This window comes from Helianthus annuus, chromosome 16 (assembly GCF_002127325.2).
Source record: "Helianthus annuus cultivar XRQ/B chromosome 16, HanXRQr2.0-SUNRISE, whole genome shotgun sequence".
Lineage (NCBI taxonomy): Eukaryota > Viridiplantae > Streptophyta > Magnoliopsida > Asterales > Asteraceae > Helianthus > Helianthus annuus.
Genome location: NC_035448.2, coordinates 3,469,509 through 3,487,992, shown reverse-complemented (window position 1 = coordinate 3,487,992; position 18,484 = coordinate 3,469,509). Strand labels below are relative to the sequence as shown.

General features: G+C 37.1%; 1 protein-coding gene and 1 long non-coding RNA gene across 2 annotated transcripts; both read right to left on the bottom strand.

Moving 5' to 3' along the window:
• Nucleotides 1–393: 393 nt before the first annotated feature.
• On the bottom strand, nucleotides 394–3,299 carry LOC118488416. Its single transcript, XR_004884640.1, has 3 exons — nucleotides 3,173–3,299; nucleotides 2,111–2,194; nucleotides 394–436 (listed from the first exon to the last, which is right to left on the bottom strand). It is a non-coding gene; the product is annotated as an uncharacterized LOC118488416 (long non-coding RNA).
• A 2,740-nt stretch (nucleotides 3,300–6,039) lies between these two features.
• Nucleotides 6,040–8,231, bottom strand: LOC110917883. The gene is made up of 2 exons (XM_022162331.2): nucleotides 7,290–8,231; nucleotides 6,040–7,181 (listed from the first exon to the last, which is right to left on the bottom strand). The coding sequence occupies exons 1-2, from the start codon at nucleotides 8,155–8,157 to the stop codon at nucleotides 6,040–6,042; spliced, it is 2,010 nt and encodes a 669-aa protein (XP_022018023.1). The 5' UTR covers nucleotides 8,158–8,231.
• Between the last annotated feature and the right edge of the window lie 10,253 nt (nucleotides 8,232–18,484).

Genomic DNA, 18,484 nt, shown 5'->3' with positions numbered 1-18,484 from the left:
AAACCGTTAGCTTCTTCATATGAATACATACATACACGTTTTCATTCCATTTCTACCTTTGGATCTTGATCGAGTCATGGATTGTACAGGTTCCTTATCACAAGAGCACATAGGTTTGAGTTCAAGCACCTACCTTCTCGTACTTGATTCCCTCAAACCAGGGCTCTGATACCAACTTGTAAGACCCTAATACGTATTTGACTAAAAGTCGCAGCGGAAGTTCAAGCCATAAACTTTCTTTCATTATAAACACCTTAAATTATTTAAAAATTAACTTTAACATAACTCTTTCACATAAATCCATCAATCGACTTATTTACTAAGTAAAAACATAGCTTATGTTTGCTACATTATATACATCAACGTTCCCGTACAATCTCACTAGTGACTCGATCCTCGATCTCTGTTCCTTGATGATCCTCATGACTCGTACTACCTGCGCTCACCACATTAAATTCATAACATTAGTACGCATTATAAACATACAAGATTTATTCACGTTTACTTCTTGTTCCGTTAATTCTTTACATCCCAGCTTTCCATCTGATCGTACATTCCGTGGTGAGACTTTCTCATTGTACCTGCGTTACACTTCGTTCACAAGGCACACTATTATTATCGTCAATACTCAATTTCATTGAATACATGCGTATATACTTTCATACATACTTACATATGTGCATCCGTTCACACATAACTACTTACAAACCTACGTACCTACATTCATACGTACGTTCCTACATACGTGCATACCTACATACATACATACATACATTCATTCATGCATACCACTTATATTCACACATACATACATACATACATACCTTCATACGTATCTACTTAAGGAAATTCTTAACTTAGAATCCCACATTTAGGTACCATATTACTACATATTCTTTAGGATCCAACCTTTGGGTACCATATTACTACATATTCTTTAGGATCCCACCTTTGGGTACCATATTACTACATATTCTTTAGGATCCCACCTTTGGGTACCATATTACTACATATTCTTTAGGATCCCACCTTTGGGTACCATATTACTACATATTCTTTAGGATCCCACCTTTGGGTACCATATTACTACATATTCTTTAGGATCCCACCTTTGGGTACCATATTACTACATATTCTTTAGGATCCCACCTTTGGGTACCATATTACTACATATTCTTTAGGATCCCACCTTTGGGTACCATATTACTACATATTCTTTAGGATCCCACCTTTGGGTACCATATTACTACATATTCTTTAGGATCCCACCTTTGGGTACCATATTACTACATATTCTTTAGGATCCCACCTTTGGGTACCATATTACTACATATTCTTTAGGATCCCACCTTTGGGTACCATATTACTACATATTCTTTAGGATCCCACCTTTGGGTACCATATTACTACATATTCTTTAGGATCCCACCTTTGGGTACCATATTACTACATATTCTTTAGGATCCCACCTTTGGGTACCATATTACTACATATTCTTTAGGATCCCACCTTTGGGCACCATATTACTACATATTCTTTAGGATCCCACCTTTGGGTACCATATTACTACATATTCTTTAGGATCCCACCTTTAGGCCCCCTACCCGTCGGCGACGCCCTCTAGTTTTTGCAGTTTTCTGCAGGTTCGTTTCGTCGTCCGTACGCACTAAAACGCACGTAACTTTTGAACCGTTTACCCGTTTGACCTCCCGTTTCTTCCTACATGCTTGTAAATTCACATTCTATCATATGAACTTAAAATCTTACCTCCGGATTACGGAAATCCTTAACTTACATACATTCGACTTAACTATTTTCTAACTATTTGACCCGTTAAGGGTATTCGCGCATTAATTGGTCTATGACTGACCAAACCATCATCCCCACTTCCATACTTGTCCAAAACATTACTCAAATCGAATAACTTGCTTCTAAACCACTTTTAAGTTCGTTTACCCCAAAATACCCATCATGGGCATTTTGGTCAACCTTAAACCCATCGTTTACGACGAAAGACTTTAACACATATTTGACCTCAAACATCATATTTAATTCATTACAACACTTTATTACTTACTTGTACTACGAAGTGATTACGGAAATCACTTACCTTGTGCATCCGGGTTCGTATCCGATTCCTTGCCTCCTCTTGACCCGTTAGCCTTTCATGCTTGAGTCCGTCTTGACATGACTCCTATACTTTCATGTCACCAAATTACATTTTCATTAGCATACATCATTGTACATGTTAATGATCATATCAACCGCATATTTCACATTTGACTTCCTTTAGTCACAACTAACAAGCATGAGACATATAATCAATTTCATATCCTTCCAAACTAACGTAATTCATCATGTCATCTCAAATAATGCGTATTAACATAACACGTACCATACGACTTCCTATGAACCTACCTGTACGACAACAATTCAAGTCATGCTTCTTATGTGTAGACGCATAATTGACTTCCAGAAGTCAACGGTTTAACATATAACTTACGACATAACCTCATATTGTATGACATCTACAACTACATGATCACTTACTTGTATACATATACACATATACATACATAATCCATTCCACCCACGCTAGCATTCTCATATTTTCACAACTAACGCTTTAACCCATACTAAGCTAACCCAACATCATTTCAACATAATATCCACACGAACAATATCCAAACACACTTCTCATGTTAGTTTACTATCAAATACATCATTTTCACATCCCACATATATTCATCTTTTACTTACATACAATTTCCTCTATTAAGCTCACCTAGGCATTTCATCAAACACTTGGTGTGCGTACCACTATCTTAGTACAATGTACAACCCATTCATGCATGATCCTCCATGTTGTATTCTTCATTCATCAAATTCAACTAAACATCCATTTAATTCATGTCCTAATCAACTTATCTAAAATAATTCATCACATACAACATACTAAATCACAATTTACACAATTATTGGACATGGTGATTCACTCCCTTCATCATCCCAAATGGGTTTTACTTCTAAACATGAAATTAATCAAAATCATACACAACACATGTTCCATATGATGATTCTAACACATATTCATGCTCAATCTCATACAATTTCGTGGATTGATCATAACCCACTTCATAGCAAGATTATTAAATCACAAATTACAACTTACCACATGCTTGCTAGGGATAGATTGTCAAGAAAACGAGTTCATGCATCGGATTTGAGCCTAATCTCCTTGTCAATTTGAAGCTTGCTTGTGAACTAGGGTTTACACCCATTTTCTCCTCCTCCTGATCGATCTCACGCACACACCTAGTGTGTCTGAGATTTTTTTTTGTTTTAATTAAACTCAGATTCAAGTTTGGCAATCTTAGTCCCTCATGTTCTCTCTTATTCATAATTGGCACAACACTCATCCTTTAATTGCTTCTACCATACTTTTAACTAGGTTAAATAACCTAGTTATTTATTTCTTGATGTGCCATATTATAACATTTAACGAATATAAAAATTCGGGTTTTTGGGGTGTTACAGTTCGATGCTACTTAGCATGGTTTTACATCCCCATCTCCTCAATATTGGTAGCACGTTTTATGCCCACTGGCCCGCTTACGCGGGTAGCTTAAGACTAGTGACTTAAAAAAAACTTCCGTTTTCCAGATTTTTGATCCCAGAATAATGGATACGAAAACAGAACTGAGTTATCAACATATGCTCTGATACCACATGTTGGATCAGTTCTGTTTAAATGTAATGGAAAACATGAATAATACCTGTTACAGCAGACAGGCCAGCAGAGAATCCAGTCAGAGATGCAGCCATTGAGTTCGACATGATTGTCAGGATGATCTGGTTCCTCCTTAGGGTGTAAGATTATGATGGTGATGAACCGAAACTAGGGAGAGAATCGGTTTAGGGAGAGAGTCACGAATTTGATGTTAATGAGGGTTTATGATTGTGTAATGTGTGTAACCCTTTAACTCTCTAATAAGCCCCTTATTTATACACCCAAGAGGAAACCCAATTAGTTAATAAGGGTAATATGGTCCATCAACAATTACCAACTAATTATTAATAGGTTAATAAATATATTTTAATCTAATATAATATAAATAATTATATAGGCTACAAGATTAAATATTACATTTATATATTTAATCTCACACGTTATTTGATGGTATTATTCATGATCTAAGTATTTCATTAAAACAATAATAGATATGTTCTATCTCGGTAGTAGTTTTTTCTTTTAAACCTATTGGTTGATATGTTTCTTTTGTGCTTTATTTTACCTTTCTCCTTTAAGATATACTTATTTTACCTTTCTCCTTATCTTCGTTAATCATCCCACCGCTTTGCGTTTGCATAAATGTCAGCAATTGTTAAATAAACTCCACCATCTTCAGGCCTTATCTCCATAATACGCGCAGCGGCTTTCTCTGCAACCTCAACATTCCCATGGACGCGACACCATCTAAGCAAACTCCCCCTAACAAAAACATCACCCGACATTGGCATACTCTCGATTATCTCCATTTGCTTCTTTGATCAAACCAGCACGCGCAAGTAAATCTGCCATGCACCCATAATGCTTGAGCTCTTTAGGAACTCCATAAACCGACCCCATCTCACCAGAAAGTCGTCATGCTTCGTTAGTAAGACGAGTATGGCTGCACCCCACCATGACACCAAGAAAGGTAACCCCTTCCGGCTTAACTCTGTGCTTAACCATTTTGGAGAAATAAGTTAGTAGCATTTCGCCATAACCGGGCATAGCTAACTGATGTAGTGCGTAGTACGATAATGAAGATCAAACACGTTGATTCTGCGAATACCCGTGTAGTTCTTCCCCAACCCCAAAATTCAACCCAAAGGGCATGGAATTTGAAGTGAAAATTCAGTTTTCTCAAAATTCAATTCTAATCTTTCATTTCACTAGAGCAACATATAAATAAGAACATAAATTCGAAATGGGCCTAAAAAGACAACGGGCCAAACACAAGCCCAAAAAAAAAATGCCCAAAATACTTGAAAAAACATAAAAATGGAAAAAACTAATAGAAATAAGCGTTTTTTCGGCCTGGACGATGACCCAAACCGGACCCCCGTAGCCCAAGTTACACGCCCAAAACGGACCCCCGTAGCCCAAGTTAGAGCCATTTTAGTGAAGCCCCTTTTGTTACGCGATCTTAGGCCTCCAAATACAAGATGGCCCGCTCTTCCACACTTGGGCCCGCATCACTAACCCATCAAGCATTGCACTCTAAGTGAATAGATTTTTATCAGGTCTAGCTTCGAATATCCCCAGAGCGGTTTCTATGCGCCCAGATTTAGCATATAAGTCCACTAATGCAGTACACAAAAACGAGTCTATTTGAATTCTACTACGCGTGATAAGATCATGCACTTGTATCCCCATTTCTAGTTCCCCCATTCGTGCACAAGCCGAGAGAACAGAAACTAATGACATGTTGTCATGAGGAACACTTAGAACAAGCATCTGATCATATAGACTCAAACACTGGTTGTAGTGTTTCGTTTGTGCATAACCAGGTAACATCGTACCCCAAGTTGCCGCATCCCTGACACTTATGGGCATTTCATCAAACACTTGACGAGCACGTTCAATCTCCCGAGCCTTGATAAACCCATCCAATATTACACTTATGGGCATTTCATCGTACCCCAAGTTGCCGCATCCCTGACACTTATGGACATTTTGTTGAGCATGTGGTATGCATATGTTGAATACAATTTAAAGAGGTCAAAATTCGTTCAATTCTGCAAATAAAATCAAGTTGTTTACCGATTTATTATCATCAAATTCAATCATATATGGTTACATATAATCTTTGCTATGCAAAATCAATAATAAAGTACCTAAAATTGCAATCAAGAACACTTAATCTTGATATTGAATTGTAGGCCATCAGGTATGTTTTTCATTTAATTACCCACCCAGCACACCCCAAAGGAACTGCGATAATTAACTTAAAACAAAAATGAATTACAAAAGTGAACACACCTGCTATAAACTCATTCTTTCACAACACTCAGAACTTTACAACAGTAATGATCAACTGCAAACTCACAAGTTAAACATTTGAATATCATTTTGAATTGGAGGCTGCTACCACACCTGACACAATGACCATCGTCTTCAATCCCTTGAACGAATGAAAGGGGGTGTGGATGCACTTTAGTATTCTCATATCTGCCCCCAAACTTCACATTTACAAACTCATAAACGCCTCTACGATATTCGTCATATGTTTCATACTGAAGTATTGAGGGAGCACAAGTTGTATGCATAGACTGCATACACTCATGACAGTGATAGAATGGCATCTCAGGATTAAGTTCTCTCTCGCAAACTTCACAAAAGTAGTCACTCTTATGGTTCTCAATCGGAAAGTAACTCAGCTTCATAGGATGCTTGTCACACTTGTTCCTAGTTGTCTCCGGTATAAACAAAGCACACTTGACGTGGAGACGAAAATCATTACAAGTACGGCAATCAAATGAAAGATTCGGATAAAAATACCCGCACATACGACATGTATCATGCAAAGATTCGTGATAAACCCTAGAAAGGAGGTGATTTGGGTGAAAAGTATGAGTGATTTCTTTAGGTAAGAAGGCGCAGTGAACGTCAATGATGCAGTTGTTGCAATCCATACAACAGTAGGCAAATCCATTACAATGTAACTTACAAATAGCACATACGAACACCCCAAAAAACTTACGAGGAGGGGCTTTTGAATGGAGAATCAGGGTGTGCTGTTGGTGAGCAAAGTGGCCATTCAGTTTAGCAGGTAGCCGGGAGCACCACTCGTGGAGCACAAAGTTGCATTGCCCCTCACTGTCACACACGTAAATTGGGCCACTCGTAATTGGCCTCACACACCCATCACACAAAAGTTGAATCCTCTTCATTGGGTCATGATAGGATATTGGTTTTATTCTAGAAAAGGTGGGGTTTGTGATATCCTCTAGAATTAATGGGTGCTGATGAATAATACCTTGTGCTTTGTAGGTGTTCTTGTTAGAAACTTCTAACGTACTTAATCCTTTTTCCATGGAAAACAAGTGTTTTAGTATGCTATAAGATGGATCTGGAAACGGAAGATGAAGTAGATCAAGATGTTCATCATCTTTGTAGTTTTTACTGCTTGTACCTGATGAAAACAACATTGTAATGTTAAATGAGCATAAACCAATAGCATATACAGAAAAAAAAAACAAAAAAAAAACTATAAACATATTAGGTAGGTAGTTAGGTCTACCTGGAGACTTGAGGATTGACAAGAATGGCTCGTCTCTTGATGTTGCACAATCTAGATGGGTATAGTATCTGCATTTCTCGCATTTATACATCCAAAGATTTGGTTGATCAAAAAACATATTACGACATACCCTACACCGTGGCCGGTTTTTAGATCTTTGATCATCGATTGGAAAGGAATAAGCAAGGGTGAGATGATGGATATGGGAGAAGACATCATTCGTAGTATCTTGGATTTGCAACTTTTGTGGTAGAAAAGCACAATCACTATGAATAAAATTAGACCTGACACACATGGAACAATGATAGAAGTTCCCCTTATGTTCCTTCCCACATGCATCACACTTGGCTAAAAGTTGTTTTGAGATGCAAATTAGTGGGTGTTTGTGGCTAGGATGATGGATGACATTCTTTTGTAGCATTTTCGTACCACAATTTACATCAAATTGAAAATAACAACGATCACAACGATACCACAAATCTCCAGACTTATGATACCTACCACAAATTTTACAGTTCCAATCGTCCTCCCGGGACCATCCCTTCCGGTTCCAATGGGGTGCCGATTGGGTGAGGTCAAGAGCATGACCAACCTCACAAACGTCTTCCAAATTTTCTGGAAGCTCTGCACAAAATTTATGAACAGAGTAGTCACTACAATGACAACAAGAGTAGTAATACCTATGATACCAGTTGATGTCTTCCCCACATCTGGAACATAAACATTTAAAGTCTTGTTTTGCAATTAAAACATCATCATTCTCCTCCTCGTCTTCTTCAGACTCTTCTTCGCGTTGCAGTTGCTCCGACCACAAGTCTATAAGACTAAATGGATGTTCGTGTTCAAACATCATATTTTCTTGCATCATTTTCTAATAAAAATAAAGTAGTAATAGAAGAAGAAATAGACACAAAATAAGAGAGAAAATCAAAGGAGAGTTTAATAGTTTGGAAGATGGTACAATGGAAGATGAAAATCTGATCTAGCATTTATAGGCATAATACCTCTGATGATGATAATTAAAGAAATTGTAAAAATGCTAAAGCAAGGTATCTTATAAAGGGAAAATGAAGTTTGACTGAAGTCATGAATCATTCCAATTGAAACATGTCTATTACACTTGTATTACGTGGAAAGAAAAGGTTGTAATTAATTGATATTAATTTTGATGCTTTCTTCTTTTCTTTTCTTTTCTTTTCTTTTCTTTTCTTTTCTTTTATTATTAGTTTGAAAAAAAAAAAAACATAAGAATTTCTCTTTTCTCTTTAGAGAAACGTTTCCTACAAGTGATACGTTTAATATCACATTAATTCTATTGTTTTGGGGTTTTTAAATTTAATTTATTTTTGTAGCTTGCCATTATATGATTTGTATTTTATGAATATGTTTCTTCTTCTATAAAGATTCAGGATTTTTGTACATTGTTAATTTCTAGTTCAGGATTTTATAGTTATATGGTGTCCTTGCATTTCAATTAAATATGTTAGCTTTAGGGTTGGTTGATGAGTTGATGTTGTCTTATATAATTGTTATTCTCGTTATATTATGTAGAATTCATAAAAGCTAGTTTCACACCCATATTGCAACCGAAAGCCAAAACCCAACATTATGAAGTTGTGATACACTCAAAAGAATATCGACATGTGTTTTAAATCGATCAAAAACGATATAAACTAATACTGGTAACCTCCCGATTGTACCAATACTGTTATCGTTGTTGTTCAGTCGGTATCAATTTAGTTCGTCATGACACTAGTACGTTACAGAGTGTTGCTATAGCGTATGATAAAAAAAAACTATATTTTTCAATACAACTTCATTTTAAAGATTATTTTGTCAAAATCGAAACGAAATTTGTATTGACAACCATAAAAACAAATATTGGTACAGTTACAGAAGTTGTTCAGACGGTATCAGTTCGGTTCGTCATGGTAATAAATAAAAAATCAATTATATTTGACCCGTTCGATTTTGACCAAAACTTTTATCAAAGCGTAAAAGAAAAAAAAAAGTAAACACACCACAACGGTATAATTGGAACTTGTTTGAGTGTCTCGCATAGGAAGAATGTGAAAACTCACAAGGATATATAAGTGTCGATTTATACTTCTAAAGGTGTTGACAGCTCGGTTCAGAGGCTCTGTTTAGAAACAACTTTTTAAATCATGTGCTAAACAAATTCTTATATTGGGCCAAATTATGGTTCTATAAAAACAAAATCCAAACCAAAACACCTCAAATATTTTTATGTTTTGTGAGTGGGTAAAGAGAGATAAAGCCTCTCAGGCGGAAGGGTGTGGGGGCGGGGACAACATTAGGGAGTGAGGTGGCACCCTCCCCCGTCGAGGAACACCACTCCCCCGTTCAAATATCGGTGCACACAGGAACCCATCCCCGCTCTGCATTTTCGACCGTCGTTCAACGGTCACAAAAACAAAACAAAAAATAATAAACTAAATATTGAAAACCTAGTTAAACCATTTCTCCATTTAAAAATATCACACAACTCAAATGCTTTTCTAATCTCTTTAACCAATCTTCATTTTATACCAAAAAAATCATGAATCCGAGCCGACCGAACTCGCCTCCATTCTTTCCCAGCACACCCGCTACTCCCTCGGCCCAACCCCTACTCGTATGCCCCACGACACTGATGGATCCGTATTCGTTTGGCGGTTTTAGTCAAGACCAAAACGTGTGGCTAACGCAATACCAATACCACCACCTTGCTAATAGGAAATGCATTCACAAGCAATCCAAATGCCACCGTCCCAATCGTTGACTCAAACCCGAACCCGAGCATGATTTCGTTTCTTTAGGCATAGACGATGATGTTATGCCCGAAACGAAACCACAAACCACTAAGGCTAAGAAAGGGAAAAAACGAGCACAGTGAGGAAACCAAGCACAAGAAGAGGGAAGCGGGAAGGCGCAAAAAAACACACTAACCTTAAAAATGCAAAATGAAAGCTTTCAAACTAACCTTTATAATGCAAAATGAAAGTGGGCACACTAGCGCTATGTGTTATAAGATCATGTCCTTGGCCACAATGGAGGGGAGCCCCTTAGGTGTTAATAGGGGGGGGGGGGGGCATAATGCAGTCCACGCTCGTGAAGGAATGACCGTGAGCCCTAAGGTTTTTCAACCACCGAAATTAACTATATTTTAATTTTATTTTTAAGCTTTGAATATTATTTAATGGGTGATGGATAGTGGAAACTTGTGAAGCCATTACATACTAAATGTAAAAAAAATGAATATGAAGTCATGTCTACGTGGCAGTGATGTAATAGTCACTTTTTAACGTGTTAATGAAAAGTTATGAAATAGTACCACACATGGACTAATAATCTAATTTTAGTCGTAGTGAAATGACACTTAAATTCATAACAATAAGAGTTAATTACATAGTTAGTCCATGTGGTTTGCACAAAATAACATACATAGGTATTAATAGTTTAAAATCACCTTCTAGGGTATTAACTTTTCATTTTGTAACGTTTGGAGGTATTAACTTCTAGGGTATTAATAGTTAGTCTTTGTGGTTTGCACAAAATAACATATTTAGGTACTGATAGAATGTGATTTTAAACCTACAAATAATGTGAATACCTTCAAACGTTACAAAATGGAAAGTTAATACCCAAAAATGTGATTTTAAACTATTAGTACCTAAGTATGTTATTTTGGGCAAACCATAGAGACTAACTATGCAATTAACTCTAACAATAACAATAACTAACTTGTAATTTTTGAAGAGTAAAATAGTCAAAGGATTAAAGGGTAGTTTTTAAATTATCAAATTTGTTATATGATTTTAAAATTTAATGGCACTAACAAGCCCATGGACCATCTTAAAAGCAAGCAAGCAAAGAGTGCCAATAAGAACAAAATCTAATAAATTTAAAGTTTAGAGACCACCCGTAATATTCCCTGAGAACACCTTTAGGAACTTTGAATAAAGACATATAACCACAACAAGACAAGTACAAATTACGTGTTTGACATGATTGAATCTATGATCCTTCAAACTCACTCCACCAAATCCAAAAGGGATTCTTGCAACATCCATTTGTTTCTTTTACCCATTTTCTTTAATACTATACCCATATGTTTGTTAATATCACATTCCTAATGTTACTTTAAAGGGAAGAAAAGACCGTGATGTTATTTTTACAACTTTGCATCTTTCTCATTTTCTTAGACGCTTCGTTTCATAGAGAGATCTATAATTGCAACTAATAACACTACATTCCATTAGCTGAATGCTAAACAATAGTTTTCTTTTCTTTATTGGTCCTTAGCTAAATGCTAAAAGCATTCATAGTAGGTTTCTTTTCTTTATCGGTATAATTTAATTGAAAACCATCATGCCATAAAAGAAATGTTCATTTTCTAAAAGTCTTCCACATCTCATTCCTTAGCCTTATAATATTATGATTAATCGTTAGGAATCCTAGTAATCTAGTGGTATGGTGTCCTTCAATTCATTGCAAATACAAGGTAAATGTGGAATTAAGATATACAAGAAATTTGTAGTTAGAGAGAAAAAGGTTCTATTTTTTATTTTCATATAATTTTATGGATAAAGATAAGGTTTAAGAAATTTGATGTAGCCTTTTTTTATTCAAACTTTATTTATATTCAAACCTTATTTTTTCATTATAATTTAAGGACATGATATCTATATCTATATCTATATAATAAAGTAAACTAATGAGGGACACGTGTCATTCATTGGAGATATATTTTTTTTAGTTTATTTCTTTTATTTTTTTCACTGATTAATAATAACTATTTAGTATTTTATTGATAACACACACATGATTCTAACCTATCAGTGCATTCACATCCAACCCCCCAAATTATGTGAGAGGGGGTTTTTATTTTATGAAAAATGGTTGTAGGTGGTTGTGAGTGGGATGAGGGAGAAAATGTTAGTGTTCATCTTTAAATTTGGGAGAACACCCCACCTTTATAATTTTTTAATATATCTTGAAAGTGGTTGTGAGTGGAAGAACGAGAAAATGTAATGATAAAGGTATTAAAAATATTATTTAATTGAAAATAACAAAGAAAATATAGTAATTTTAGTGTAATATAGGGTAAAAAATAGGGGTTGGGTGTGAATGCTCTTAATAAATTAAAAAAAATAAAAAATGTTATAACTTTTATAATAAGGGGTTGGGTGTGAAAGCACTTCATAAATTAAAAAAAATGTTATAAATTTTATAATACACAAATTTATAATCTAATAAGAAATAAATAAAAAAAACATAGTAAAATGTTATAATATGAAAATAGTAAATCAAAGTTTATTTTTCTCAAAAATGTATATTGACGACTGTGTGTGTTAGCTGATGCAATACACGGGTTTTTAATTAAAATGTTACTTTTTTATTACTTAATATATAAAAAAATATTTAATCAACTTGTGTAATACACGATATTAACCTAGTATATACCAATACTAATTGTGAATGCTCTAATTGTGACCAGAAGTAGAAGCATATGGGCCTAAAAGCTCATTTCGATCCATGCTAAAACTCATAATGAAACGGAAAAAACATTGGAGCTGGTAATCAAAAGATTTCAGAAACGCCTCAACGGGTGGAAAGCTAAGACTCTCTCATTTGCTGGGCGGGTGACGCTCGCCAAATCTGTATTGGGTAGTCTTTCTTCTTATTTTCTTGGAGTTTTTAAAGCTCCTAAGGTTGTTCTTAATAAGCTTGAGGGGATCAGAAGGTCTTTCGTTTGGGGGCAAGTCGGAAATAGAAATAAAATTAGCTGGATTCGGTGGGTAAAATTGCTAAGACCTAAACAACAAGGGGGTCTCGGGTTAGGAGGTTTAGAGTCTTTTAATTTGGCCATGTTGGCCAAATGGTGGTGGCGGTTTCGAGATGCTCCGAATCAACTTTGGGCGCGTGCTATCGCCGCTATTCATGGCCCGGACAAAGGAGCAAAACTCGTACCGGTTAACAAGACAATTATCGGCTGGTGGAAAGACATAGCAAATGTGGATGGTAGCCTAGGTAAGAAGGGTATTAGCATCAAAGACGCTCTGAAGGTGGAACTCGGAAACCGCGAAAAAATAAGATTCTGGCATGATGATTGGGTGGGGCATGGTCCATTAAAATTTCAATTTCCAAATGTTTTCAAGTTGGTGGCTGACAAAAATGCGTTGGTTTCCTCTTGTTACGAGTTTTCGGGTACGAATTGTCTTTGGAGTTGGGGGTGGGCTAAAGATCCTGCTTCGGCTGGTGATATGATGCGGCTTTTGCAACAGGTGGAGATGTCGGGTCATGGTGACAAGTGGGTCTGGCCGAATGATGCGGGGGAGAGCTTCTCCACAAGGTGTATCCGAAAAGAGATAGAGGTTAAGTCGTCGGTTTTCAGCGGTGGAGGGAATTTCAAGTGGAACTCATGGGCCCCACCAAAGGTTAACTACCTAGGGTGGCGAGCTGAATTAGGCAGGTTAGCGGCTAAAGTCAAGCTTGCGGAGAAGGGATTATACATGCCAGACGTTTTCTGTAGCAGGGGCGGGTTGCGTGAAGAAACTAGTGATCATACTTTCACAGATTGTCTTTGGGCGAATTGTGTTTGGTGGAACGTTTATAGATGGATCAGGATCCCGGTTTTATGTCAAGCAGTTACGGTTGGCGACATTTTAAATCATATCATGGCACAGGTGGGTTCGAAGAGGTGGAAAAAGGCAGTTCACATGGTAGCGTTGGGATGCTTGTGGCGGATTTGGTTGGCCAGGAACGACAAAGAATTTAATGGGAAAATGGTGCCGGTTAAGCGAATCGTGGAGTCAATCAAGGAAGAAACTTTCATGTGGTTTAATAACAGGGCGAGGGGCGTATCTTTGAACTGGAACCATTGGATAGATTTTGATATTTCTATGGTTGTTTGAACTTTTTTCTGTTTCTTCCTTTTTTGTTTCCCAGCTTCTTGCTGGTTTTCTGCTATATATAAATATAGTCGCTGCTGTTCAAAAAAAAAATATAATAATGTTCATTAGTTAATTATTAAGTAATCATTGCTTAATCATTAATATATATATTAATTAAAGTTTCAATTAAAATACATAATTATAATATTATAATATAAGTTTATTTTTAAAATCAATTAAAATCAAAATTAGGTTTTTTATAATATATTAAAAATCATTATTTATTATATTTTAAAAGGTTGAAACTTATTTTTAAAAATTAAAAAAAAACAAACAATAAAAAGGGTTATAAATTTAAAAAAAAAGGAAGGTGTTTGTTCGTTTTGATAAGTTTTGACAGGCCTTTTGAGGTGCAGTACAAGAAACCGGTTCATATATTTGCGACGTGCTCGAATTAGTGTGTGCATTGTTTCTTGTCGTGGCTCGTGATTTACATAACCTGGTTCTTCGATAACTTGGTTCAACAATGAATTCTCCAAGCAGCGTTTCTCAACGTGAGTTGGTTTGGAAACAACTCGATAGTTTCGGATATATCGAGGGTGAAATCGTAGAAGACGTGATCAGAAGATTTACGCAACTGCTTTCTGAAATCGAGAAGAGCGGATTAAAGTGACACTTGGTAGGATTAACAGGGCTTTTCTGTACGGTTTGCCACGTAGCAAGACATGGGACTATCGTGTTGCAGTTATCATGGGGACATACAATTATGCTACAACGGAAACAAAAGACGTGATCTCCTTAGTCAATGAATATGTCCAGGAGGACAAACAGAGGAGTCAGAATCATGCAAGCAAATCGTCACCTATGTCTAACTGTCAGAAGGCCGTTGCTATTGATCCCAACGCTGCTCAGATTTCCTCAGCTTTATCGTCACCTGTGGCTGCTACATCATCTGATTTGAAGGCCCCACAATCAACAGTATCTCATCCTGATGAAGTGGCCAAACCAGCACCCCAAGCCCAAGTCCAAACTCAGCCAGACAAACCAAGATCGCTCATTGACACTGTCAACTATCTGTTGTGTACTGAACCTTGCAGGAATAGGGTTGCACAACTTAGGGCACTCAATTCTAAAATAATGGATGATTACAACAGTGTCATGGCAAAGTACATCAGTCTTCGAGAGAACAATAAAATTCTCTATGAAAAGATTGACGCACTTAAGAAGGACATAGTTCAACTTCACAGAGACGTGAATCAATAGCAATGTTGGGTTCACGACTATAAACATAGACTCACAGTTAAAACTCTTGAATGTGACTCTGTGAAGGGTGAGCTAGAGCTTCTCACTGGAAAGTACAAACAGAACGAGTTAAACATCAAAAAGTTTGACACTTCCAGTGCCACAGTTCAAAATCTGTGTAATGTGCAACTTGCTTATCAAGAAAACAAGGGAAAGGGTTTGGGGTATAAATAGGTTTCGCCACCATACAATCATAATTATTCCAGATTGCCAATCACTGAGCAGGAAATGGAAAATTATGACACTATGATGTATGGCAAACCTAGTGACTATGTTCCATGGGAGCCCTTCAGACCAAAAAATGCCAGACCAGCTGATTTTCAAAAACCAATGAATTTTGTTAAAAATGCGGATAAAAATTGCTCAAACGAATCAGCTGGCGAATCTGAAATGGAAAATGAACCAGAGAATGAAACAGAACCAGTGAAAACATCCGCAAATGAGCCACAAGAAATTTTGTCAAATTCTGATTGTGATTCTGTAGAAAATAATAATTGTTCTAGTTCATGTGCAGAATCAATGACAGTTGAAGAGCAGTCTGCAGTGGATGATGAACCACATTCAATCGTTGCTGACTGATGATTCGGATGCTACCAAACCCGATCATTACGCTTGGAACTGTGTTATGTCTTGGTATGCTGAGAGTCAGGGTATTCCAATTAAAACTGATAATTCAGGTGTTGTGGTTTTAGATTATGATCGTGACGAAAATGCTTTAACAGGGAAATCTGATGTATCGACTGATAAACTTGAAACACCTGTTTCAAGTGACTCAGAAATGTGTTCTGGTGATTCAGACAACTATTCTAGTATGCCTGAAACATCAACCAATACATCAGAAACTCATGAACAAGAGAAAAATGAGAAAATTGATATGTTTGATTGTGTTAGTAAAGAAGTTGATGAACAGGGATCATCTGATGAATCTGACATTCAAGTTGTAGATTCTGGTACGTCAGATAATGAGCATAGCACTTCTGGAAATTCTGAATGTGACAAACACTCGGAACCAAGTAGTGCAACGCCCGAAGAGAGTCAAACAGTTTCAAACATAGATTGCTCTTCGTGTGAGAAACCAGAATCAGCTGATGTCAGAAACTTAGAGGTTGATGAAGCTGAAGAAGAGATATTCGTAGAAACCATTTCTGAGGAAACTCATGAGATCTTGGAGCCTGAAGAAAATGGATCCACAGAAATCAATTCAACAGTTGATTCAACTGATGAAACTGAAGAAGAGATATCTGCGGAAACCAATTCTGTAGAAACTCCTGAGAACATAGTTTCTGAGGAAAAGGAATCTGTGAAAGTCAATTCAACAGAAGATTCAACTCTCGATCCCAAAGGATCAGATTCGGAAGAAAGCATTTCAAATAAAGCAAAGTCTACCGAATCTGCTCCTTCAAAGAAGAAACGATCACGTAAAAACAGAAGACCACGGAAAAAGAAAATTCAAAAGGAAAACCCGTCTCTCATGCAAACTGAACCTAAGTTGAAGGGTAAAGCTGTCGATACTGACTCTTGTGCTGACAGCTGTAAAGCAGGTTCCTCCAAGAACAAGCACACTCCAAAGCACTCAGTGTCAAATGAATGGAAAAGACGTGATCAGTTCTCGAGAATAACGCAAGCCGAACTACATGTCTTTTTCTCAAAAAGGCAGACATGTTTTAACTGTGGAATTCCGGGACACATCGCAAGAAATTGTGTTCATCGTCCCTACTACTCTAGGAACATGTACCATCAGAAGGCTATGCACTCTCACTTTACCAAAAATGGTCCTCCCAAAGCAAGGCCTTCTGACAGAGACTAGAATCTTGCCAAACAGGAGAACAAAATTTTTTCAAACATTAACAGGTTTCAAAGAAAAACAAAAGTTTTTCCAACAAATGAAAGTGTTTCAGACACTAGGAATTGGAAACCTAAAACTCCTGTTGGATCCCAGTCTCCGTGTTCGCAACCATCAACATCCACTCCATCGCCAAAAACCACCGGCGATGTTAAGAGTCATATGATTTTTCGTTTGGTTTCATACACTGATAGCGATGGTCAACTCAGGTCAACAATGGCCTGGGTTCCAGTTTCTAATTAATCCCGCTAAGTGTGCAGGAACGGCTATGGAGGGCAATCGTTAGACCTTGGTTTATCGATAGTAGTTGTTCCAGACACGTGACAGAAGACTTATCCAAGTTGAATAACAAAAAAAAGGTATTCGACGATGGATTTGTCAACTTCGCGGGAGAGGAAACTGGAAGAATTACCATGAAGGGCACTGTCAGAAACGGAGTTCTCATCTTCTCAGACGTCAATTATGTCACTGGTCTGAAGCACAACCTTTTGAGTGTATCTTTGATGTGCGACAAAAGAATGGAGGTTCTCTTCACCAAGAGTGGCTCGCAACTTCATTCTTCGACTGTTCAGAAGCCGATTTCTGATCCTGCTATAGCTATCCCTGATGGTGCAGTTCGTAACACTGAAGTCTCCTCAGGACTCTCAAACGTTCAAGGAACTTCTCTATTTCTGGGAGCAATTCTCTCAGACTGCACTGTAGATCCACCGGTGATCAACAACTCTACTGCATCAAATGAGGGGGGGCAATCTGGTATAGCATAAGGAAGTTGCTGGTGCACAATCCCACAGCGAATCGGGTATGAGAAAGTTGCTTCGAGCAAGTTAAAGGTCCAGATCATGATGAGGAACATGCATTGGTGATGAGAAAGAAGTTCGAAATGAGCTCGTTGGGAGAAGTGAAAATGTTTCTGGGCACACAAGTTCGTCAAAACAGGGATATGAAGTGTGCATCAGCTGGATGCCAATTCTTGGGAGACAGTCTTATCTCATGGCAGTGCAAGAAGCAACAACTCACTTTTGCAGCGGAAGCAAAGTGCGTTGCAGCATCTGCTGCCTGCTGCTCTCAGGTTCTTTGGATACAACACCAGCTCAAGGATTTCAGTTTGACTTATCTTAACTCTACTTCTTATTTTGATAATGATGCCGTTATCC

Bases quoted from the DNA above. Each gene is read 5' to 3' on its own strand.
- LOC110917883 (XM_022162331.2), bottom strand. From the start codon at position 8,157: ATGATGCAAGAAAATATGATGTTTGAACACGAACATCCATTTAGTCTT. The intron at 7,182-7,289 runs GTAGACCTAACT...TGTTTTCATCAG, and splicing joins GTCAATCCTCAAGTCTCCAG to GTACAAGCAGTAAAAACTAC.